The sequence below is a fragment of the Echeneis naucrates genome, chromosome 16 (assembly GCF_900963305.1).
Source record: "Echeneis naucrates chromosome 16, fEcheNa1.1, whole genome shotgun sequence".
NCBI lineage: Eukaryota > Metazoa > Chordata > Actinopteri > Carangiformes > Echeneidae > Echeneis > Echeneis naucrates.
Genome location: NC_042526.1, coordinates 12,033,243 through 12,043,308, shown reverse-complemented (window position 1 = coordinate 12,043,308; position 10,066 = coordinate 12,033,243). Strand labels below are relative to the sequence as shown.

The 10,066-nt window shown below is 39.1% G+C and overlaps 1 protein-coding gene across 9 annotated transcripts in view; it reads right to left on the bottom strand.

Annotated features, from left to right (window-relative positions):
• Window positions 1-449: 449 nt before the first annotated feature.
• mef2aa (myocyte enhancer factor 2aa) overlaps window positions 450-10,066 on the bottom strand; it is a 54,618-nt gene continuing 45,001 nt past the window's right edge. For 5 of the 9 annotated variants that reach the window (XM_029522055.1, XM_029522059.1, XM_029522054.1 and 2 more), the window contains 5 exons: window positions 7,709-7,893; window positions 6,119-6,142; window positions 4,554-4,683; window positions 4,276-4,399; window positions 450-4,084 (listed from right to left, as the gene is read on the bottom strand). In XM_029522055.1, the coding sequence (XP_029377915.1) occupies window positions 3,748-4,084; window positions 4,276-4,399; window positions 4,554-4,683; window positions 6,119-6,142; window positions 7,709-7,893 (800 nt within the window). In that variant the 3' untranslated portion in view covers window positions 450-3,747. The remainder of the gene's footprint in view (window positions 4,085-4,275; window positions 4,400-4,553; window positions 4,684-6,118; window positions 6,143-7,708; window positions 7,894-10,066) is intronic. The other 4 variants (XM_029522057.1, XM_029522062.1, XM_029522056.1 and 1 more) reach the window with 1 other exon arrangement.

The following is a 10,066-nucleotide window of genomic DNA, read 5'->3' as shown; positions in this document are numbered from 1 at the left end:
CAAAATCTCACACTTTCTCTCTGTGTCAAATCTGAAGAATTGTTATTGAGAGATGCCTTTTATTAGAGTGGGATACATGGACAAATGGACAGATATAATAGCCAAATATAGTTCTCTGACTGGAGTCAGATACGCTGATAATATATACATATATACATTTGTTTACTACTTACAGGACTTTTAATGGAGCATTTTCACACTGTGCTATGATTACTTTTACTTAAGGATGTGAATGTTCGTTCCATCACGCTGGACCCAGCAATTAAATCAGCATGCATGTTTCTCTTTCAACATTTAGCACAATTCGGACACCCCTCTTATATCCATTCATGACGTTGCAGTGTTACTGTTAATGTTACTGTGTCATGGACAACAGCAGACAGTATACCAACTGGTCTACTGTATCACTAAAATGTTTGTTCAAAGGAAAATCCAAAGATGAGTAGACATTGAGTTCAGATTGAGCATACACAGAGGTGTTTAATAAAGTTGACAGTTTCTACTGTTTGGGACTTCACATGAGAACAAATTCTATGTAAGAGTTGTTTACTTTATTTTATACAGAATAAGAGAGATAACCTAAATTACACATTAAAAGCCAATATTTGTACTTTTTGTAATACAAATTTTGTACAACAATATCTAGCATAGTATCTTATTTAATAAAAAGTTCACTTGGATATTTATTTTATGATGAAAATAAAATAACACATTCAAGGGAAATAAAATGTAGATTAACTTAAATCTCTCAATTTCGAAACAAATAATTTCATTATTGGCAACAAAGTCCAGCTTGTGCCGCCAAACGGTCTGAGCATCCAAACCGAAAACAGCTTCTTTAGTTAAGTGAACTATCAACTACAAACACTTACCAAACACGTAGTTCTGTTTATAAAAGCCATGAAGCAAAGCAGTGTTCTCTTGCACAGCAAAGTGAAGAAAGACCTCTACAAAGGTTCATTGATTACCCTTTCCGTTCACATTCATTAGTTGTGCACATCTTGGCCACAGATCAAAAGACCAAAGTGTATCACGGTGCATTCATCATGCATTTTCTTGTGTGAGTCTTCTGAGAAGAGGCAGGTCTGGTCAATCTTGAGTGTTATCTGCATTGTTGTTCTGTTCTTTAACTGAGAGAAAAATAAAAGTGTTGTATTTTTCTTTGGGATAAGGCATTTCCTAACTGTGCATATAGATAGAGAAACTACAAAATTCCCTGATATGTTATTAAGTGCTAAAGTATGTGCTCAACTATGAGGTGATACTGCCGAGACAGGCACGGAGTTTGTGTTGTAGTCTTTTATTATTGCTATTTTCACCTGCTGCGTTTTACTTAATTACACTATGAACTACTATACATCATGTAATGTCCACTAATGTGTATGAACATGAAGAGATTGCCCTGGGGGATCCAAATCAATAGATTTAATAAAACATATCGCATCCATCGTGAAGTCTGGGCACTTCAGGATGTGAGGCAAACAGTCTCTGATGACATATATGACCTGTAATGACATCATAGTCTGTGTATGTCACGTGTATTAAGGTTAAAACTGCATAGATCATTATGGGCTTATACTGAGTACTACTGTGGAGTTGATGATGGGGGGCGAAGAAAACAGTAAACCTCAGAAACACACACAAGATATGTCATTTCAAATGCACAGTGATAACCTGTCTTGTACAGCAAACTCCTCATACAACGTGTGCAATCCAGCAGTGTGATTAAAGTCAATGGCATTGCATTGTTGTTGTAACTGTTGATTAGCTGCTGAATTATTTGCTCTGTCATGAGTGAGAAGGAAACAAGTCGAAGCCCCCTTTTCCTCTATACAGCGTGTAGATGGCTGAGGCATTGGCCTTGTGTTGCAACATCTATCACGTACACGACTTTAGCGCCTTCAGATATTCACTTTTCTAGCTCCTAAAGTTCCTAGGCCTACAGTTCTCCTGCCATTATAGGGCGTATATTTAAGATACAGTTTCTGGAGCCAATTAAAGTAACACATGAGTATTTTTGTACACAATTAGGGCTGAAATTTCAAATTGACTGCAATATTTACAACCACATGTGGGCACAGGCATGATAAAAGTTGTGTGAAGGTCAGCAGCCACTCTGAGAAGGAGTGTGTGTGTCTTCTGCTTAATCCCATGAAACCATTAACAGAATAGTGGAAATGGCCTGAGAAATGACATGTCTTTCAGCTGAGCGCCATGCAATAACAATAGATTATTCTTCAATGTGGGGCCTGGGACCTTGGGTTTGAATGTTGGCAGTGTATTCTGCAGCTGCTGGTACACAACTAACACGAGCTAACACAATAGGAGGGAAGAAACTCTATTTCCCCTAGCCTTGTGATTCTTCACAAAACTGAAAATAGTGGAACTTCAACCTCACAGTATTATTATTACAATGTCTTAAGGACAAACAGTCACCACTAATAGAGAGAGAGGAAAAAAAAAACCAAACAAACAAACTGACCACCTGGAACTGAAACAGAGGAGATTATGTTGATAGGTAAATTTAGTAGAGATGACAGTAAAATGAACACAATAGCAAATATTGACCAGTGAATGATCTACTTTTTAAGGGTCTACGCTTGTAAACTTGGCTGTTATCCACAAAAATATACTTTTCTTGAAAACGGTGATCGTACAGTACTTTCAGTACATACTCACACCCTGGTGATATATATTAAAGTCGCTATTTACAAAACAAAAAGAGGTTTGGCTCAAATTTTCAGTTATACAAACAGAACAGCAAATGTTCATGGCTTTTGATATTGATTCATGATCTGGTTTACAAGATTTACACTGTAATAAAGCACAATAGAAAATAAAACTATGGCAAGGAAATGGTGCATTTGAGTGAACTGTTAGGAAACCATAGCGACTGTACAAAACAACACAATAGAACAGCTTTGGCTTATATTACTAATGAACTGTTAGCAAATGTGAACATGTTGAGTTTTTCCACCAGTTCAACTGGACAGGTTCGCGCGATTATAATTGCACATTTAGATAGCCTACTTTTTAAATTATAAAATGAATAGTATGTCATTATTGCAATAAATTCTGCTGCTATTTTGTTTTTAAATCCCCAACAGCATTGCTTCATTTATTCACTTAAGTAGTCTCAACTGTTGTTTTCTGTATAACCAAAATTCAGGTATAGTACTTGTTAACTTCATACTGTCTGTATCTCCTGATCGGCTAAATCAATAAATTAGAAGAGGCCACTTGAGCCAAAGCTCTTAATGGTTACAGCATGATTTTAAAAGATAGTTCTTGCAGTGAACATCATATGTGAGGGTCCTCAGCCTGAAAGAAACACAACTTTCTCTGATTGTTTGCAACATGCGAGCACGACAGCAAAACAGAAACTACATGTAAGTGTCTGAGTAGACCAGTGACTACAATTATCTATCGCCTATTGTTTAACAATTTTCTTTCCTCTGCAAAAGTCATCTGAATTGCACCAAGTACCTGATACCTCTTGCTTGTGCATATAATTCAGTCCAGCTAACTGTTTTGTTTTTTTTTTTAATTTCTTACTGTATCAGTTTGAGAATTGACTTTAGATGTGTCCTGACGTGTCTTATAACATCTCATTCTTTCAAATTGAAATGGAGTTGAATAATATTATCATAATGATAGCTCTAAGGACCCTTCTCTTTCTTTTATCTCCACGTCCAACCCCTCCCTCTCTCTGACTGGCTGGTAACTGGAGGCCCGATCGTGGGCTCTTTATGTCACCCATGTGTCCATGCGCAGGCGCTTGACTGAGGGGCTCTCCCTGTCCTCAGAGCCAGCAGGGGGTCTTCCCAGCCCTAGTGGGGAGTGGAAGTCTGGCCGGTGGTCTTCACGATCACTGCCGTCATATGAGCTACAAGAAGAGCTGAGGCTGTCGGCAGGTGAGCGTCCCAGAACTTCCTGTCGGCTGGACCCTTGCTGTGGCTGTTGAGGGGGGAAACCAGATGGGGTGACACGCTCCCGAGGTGGTGAGATGGGTTCGGACTTGATATTTATGCTCTGGCTGGTGCTGATGGACAGGTTGGAACCCTGAGGTAGGTGACCTCCACCACTGCAGAGAAGAAATGAAGAGCCATTTGTGTTCGGAACAAAAAATGAGACAACAAATGTGAGGTGCAATAACGCGCAAAGCCAGAAATATGTAGCTGTGTGATTCAGCATAATATCACAGAGCACAGTGGGTGTTGCTTTTATGTGGGGGCGTCTGGAGAGTGTGCTTTTGTTTGGAAGTGTGTTACTCACACCAAAGAATTAAGAGCTGCCTGGCCCAGTTGATGCTGTTGCCATGCCGACATGGAGCTCAGTGAGAGCCCAGGAGAGCTGAAGCCCTGTAGGGAAGAGATCTCTGCACTGCTCAGGGAGTACTCTGCAAAAACAAAAGCAACCACATACAGTGAGAACTCAAACTCACATTGCAACTACAGCACAGAGATAAGAGCAAAAACCAGCAGTGTGTAGTGCAAACAGTCACGTCTACGGAGGTTGGTTTCAGTCTGAGGGGAAGGCAAGGCCAGACTCACCAGCAGGGTTGTAGGAGGTGGGCATGCCAGAGTAGACCAGGCCCTGGGGGGGTAAGCTGGGGGTGGTGACAGACACTACTGGAGTGGCCAGTGCCTGGGTGGACTGGGAGCTGCTTATTCTCTGCGTGTTCTGCAAAACACAAGAAGCAACAAAGAAAGTGACCAGAAGCCCCAAAAGTAAAGCTCCTAATAGTTTTCTCATCTTTTTAGATATTTAACCAAGACGCTCACATTTTTACTCACTCTAACTGAAGGACCTGTGTGTAATAGCAAGGACTGCCACACGGTGGTGGTGTAGGTTCATGCCTGTCTATATGCTGAGCTTTCTGATTTGATATTGACTGTATGTTTTAATAAAGTTTTTAAAAAAGAGTGAGAGAGTAAAAATAATAACATTTAAAAACTAATGTTCTACTTTCTTAAGAGCAATTTAATTGATATTTGTCCAAATAAAGACGGTTGAATATGCCTGAAAGTATAAACTAGATGAAAACTGAATCTAGACTTATATATCAAACATGGTCAGCATGAGCTTTAAAGTAGCTATGTGGATTTCTGTGCTTTCAATAAATAATAATAATAATAATAAATAATAAGTCACTCCATAAATTTAAAGTGGACAAGTGACAGATGCAGTCAGTGCAGAAATCACAAGTGACATGCAGTTACAGACACAGCAAATTATTAATCAGATTTATTAAAACCTTTATTTGCTTTGTCATGAAAAAAAAATGCTTTTATAACAATAGTGCAGTATTGAAACAATTCAAATAAACAGCTTTTCCCTGCAAGGTGTGAAAAGATAATATAAATGACACATTTTAATTCCTTGGGTGATGTAAACAAGAGCTCCAGTGGTTTGTTAGTGCAGTGACTGGCATGCAGTCCACAAAAACACACCAACAAAACTTGGTGTCGTCATGCAGCAAACTACACTGTGAGCTGGAATTGCACACACTCCGACTGAACTAATCAAATGCTCAGAACAATACCAGGACGAATACCCAAAATGTAATGTAAGAAGTGTGTGTGCAGCTGCCACCAGTTGCATCTGAAGCAGAACTGCATCATAATCTAGTTGATGGCTTCCTTGTATTGTTCCGACGCTCGCCATCTAAATGACTTCACCAAACCCGAATACCTCACAGAATAATATCATTTAAGATGTTCATGTTCTCTTCCTTGGAAAAAATACACATATATTTTTTTCTTACCCGACAGTTCAAACTGTTCACATTGTGACTACAATATGACAGTGAAAAATTAAACATTCATTTGTCTTTCTCTTTCACAGGCACACTAAACACACACAAACACTACTGGTAGTATCTGACTAACACTTTAGTGTTGGGAATGGAGGAGCCAAGTTAACAGGCTCAGGCAATTTTCACAAGCCAAACCCAAAACATGCAGTAACAAAACATTTTTTACATTATTAATATTTATTGCTGCTTGAAGTTCTCAAGGCTAGTTTCTGCTTTGAACAAAACCTTTAGATAAGCATGTGCGATTACCGGATGCATGTTCACACTTCAGCCATTTCCCAAGCACTTGTCAAAACTCACCAAATCCATTTCCTCCTCCTCCGACTGCCCACAACAGAAGAAAAAAAGAGAGGCAGAGTTACAGAAAAGAAGCAGAGCAACTGTAAATTGCTCTGGAAAGTAGTTCCTCCTATTTAGATTTTACAGTTAAAGGAAAAAGGTTGCATAAAAGTGTGGATGACTTCTGCAGTCGTTATAAAATCACACTTATTTTGTGTTTATAGTCTGGTGTAATATTGAAGAACCAATTCGCCCTAAGCATAAGTACCCAATTAACTTTATTTAACCTTCAAGCATATGGCCACAATCCTCCAACAATATGTGGATGTGATGCTTTGAAGCTACAGTTGGTTTTTCTTGTAAACGGTAAAGAAGAAACTGAATAATCCTGGACAAGACTTTTGTCCAGTGTAGTAAAGATGCTAAATTGTTTTAGATTCGGACTTGTGAACATGGCACTGCAATCACCTCATCATAAATCAGAAATACAAATAAACTTCTTTCTCAGGTAACAAAAATTACTTTATACAACTGTGCATTGCAAATCATCCCTGTGCTGGAGAAATCAGAAGCCAGTCTTCCATCTTTCCTGTGCTGTGGGACATACTGTGACCAGACCAGGGCTATCTTAATACCCATACTCAATCAATAGCGGCAGGAAGACACGACAAGGGCGACAAGATATTATCTGGCTCACACCCTAGGCCCCATGATTAAGTCTTCATCTACACTCTGTCACACTGAGATGTGATTAATTTAATACCATTATGTCCTAATGACAGGCTGTCTGCAGACCTGCCACAGCCAGCACCAAAACGCTTCCGTGACTCAGACAGAACCGACCTCCCACCCCTGCATAACTAGTTTCCGGATCTCTTGCATCTCAACCTGTCCTGCTCCACCAATTTCACATGTCGACATGGTGACACACACAGTTGTTTAAACACTGATCCTGTCTAGCCAAGCCTCGGCAAAGAAGGAGCACCCGCAATAACCCAAGGTTTATTTACCAAACACAATCATTCTCCTGGCGTGGCTCCTGTTGCTGACAACACCAGCAGCGTGCACATGTTTTTCATCTATGCCTGAAAAGCCCAGTGTTACAGTGTTTTTTCGAATGTAGTTTTGTGACCAGCAGAATTCAGACACCTCAGGTGTTTGACTGTGGTCAGGGTACTCTTAAGTTTCATTATCTGTAGTTCCAACAATTTTCCCTCCTTTAGGGATCAATAAAGGGTTATCGTATTATTAGAATGAGAGAAAGTCTCTCGTTTTAAATGCGAATACTGAGCCTGAGTTATGACACCTGGGCTGCAGATTGTTGAAGAATGCAGCAGATGAGGAACATGGCTCATATAAGGCCTCCAAGTAGTGAGTGAGTTCCTCTCAGGAGATAAACATAGTCCTTGATGAAGTAACAACCCCAGCAGCACAGCAAGATACACTGATGTGATGACAACAAAAATATATGTAGGCAAAATCCTGCAAAGTATTCACCCCTGAAAGTCTACATAAAGATACAAAGCAATGCTCTACTCTACCCTGCAGTCGAGAAACATTAAGGTCAGTTAGTTGGTGATACTTGGGTGAAGCAGCATGCTCAATACTCACCAGCGGGGGCATCATCCCTTTGCTTGATGGGGGGATAACAACCCTCAGGTCTGGCTTACGGCTTCCCATTCCCATATTCCCTCCAGGGGGTGGTGGAGACTTGGTGGGCATGACTTTACCCAGGCCATTGCCGCTGGGTGTACTGAGGAGGCCCGGAGAGCCCCTAGGGTTAACAAAACCATTCCCTACAGAGGTAAAAAGCAACAGAAACACATCATCAAACCATGGACTGTGACTGACAACAATCTCAGTCATCAAGCAAACCTCTCACTCGGTGCTGTTTCCAGCTTGCTGCAGCACGCAGCGTTAAGTGTTTCCAACCCTCTGGGAAGTTTTAATAGACTTGGATAATTATCCTGCACATTTACAAAAATAAAATGTCCATTTCAAAATTGATGAGCCTTTTATTTTTTATTGTAAATGATTACATCAAAGTCAATTCTTTGCATCTTGGGATGAGGAGCAGTTCACTGACAAATGTACTGTGACTGCTTAAAAGAAATAGCTGAAGCTATTACAGTTGAATAAAAACAATAAAAACTGATCTTTTGTGTTGTTGCTTTTGTTGTTGTTGTACACAAATGTAGACGCTCCCTTCAGCTTTCACACCTTGAGGTGCATGGCCATTAGTCACTTCCTCTTTTCAAATAGCAAATATAAGTCCCCACAAACTTATTGTGAGATCCTCTTCACATCCAACCCATAAGAAAAAAATCTAATGAAATATGAATAAATGCTCTAAATATTGTTATTGGGTGTGGATTGATGATTTTCAATCAATCATTTCAATCGATCATTTCAAAATTTTGTTTTTCTCACGTATTTTGTTTTTTCAGTAGTTGACAATAAATAGGGACATATTCTTGGTATTTTGGCTCTGAAAACGGATTTTTTTTTTTTTTTCATAGGCAAAATACCAAGAATACCAAGTCTGACCTGATTTTTTAATACAGGTTTCAGAGGTGCACCTGCATTGCACTTAAGTGAGTAAAACCTTTACTTATGCACGACACACTCATAATGCAAAACAGAAAATATACAGAAAACAAGGGGGAAGAGAAAATGAATGGTATCGACCACTGTTATCAACAGATCAGTAACACTTCAACAAGTTGCTAACTTCTCCATTGTGTTCAGTGAAACACAGAGTGTGCACAACGCACAGACTCTTGTGTAGGAACATAATAGAACAATAGCCTCTCTGACTGTAGATAAGAACTGCAACAATTCATGGTCAAATAAACAGTAATGACACCTACAATAGTCTCTCCCAGCTGAATCAACAGTATATGCGAGCAGCTATCGGCATCAGCTCTGGCTTTGATCATACAAGACTTGGCTGCTTCAAGAAAACACCGTTCATGGAATTAGCAGAATAAATGTCCAAGCCACTAAAAATAACAAACCTGATTAAAAGCAGTGAAGATGTCACTCGGTTGGAATGAGATGTCAGTGCAAATAGAAGTTGATCTAAAGGAATATGTTGCAATGTGGCAATTAGCCAAATGATGTCTTTTCTGATTCCAATCTATAAACTGTGATATTTTACTTTGAGAATCAGCCTGAAACACAAAGATGTTGCTGACAAAAACAAAGACAAAAGGGGGAGCAGAGAGGCTTTTTATCTTCCCCATAACACACTGTTCAACTTGCCATAGGTACAAAAGCACAGGCGTGACAAATAATATTAATGATGACTGCATTCAACTATGCAACTATTTTAATGAGCCTCGTCAATGCCTAGCATGCAGAGTACCAGAGCCCTGAAACTGGTCATCCTCATTATAATACATTATTATTGTTGTTACTAATTACAAAAGCTTTTTCTCTTAAGAAAAAAAAATCATATGTAAAAAAAAGTTACTTATCAGACAGTTTTTATTTCTTTTTTGTGCCATTTGGCCATTCTCACAGTGGGAACACTTCGTATTGACAAAAACACAAAAACACCAACTATAACATTATATGCACTTTTATTTCACATATGTTTGAACACAGAATTTAAATGGATTCTGTGTTGAAGGCAAAAATTTACAATAACCCTGAGGTGAAATGAAAAAGTTTCCTCATCCTATCATTTATTCTTTGTTTGCTTTTTTTTAACAATAGTCTATCCATTTACATCCCATTGGCATCTATAAGAGTATGCGCTGGGCTGATGACAGCATGACACATTGGACAATGTGCCATTTCATCACAAGAGATAGACACTGTGTACTATCTTTATAGACTAATTAAGACTTGAATCAACTCATGCACCTGACTTGAATAGCATGCCTCTGATTACAACTTCACATGTTTGAGGATTTCTAAATCACCGTACCTCTTTCAAATGATTGCCAAGATTGGAACACATGT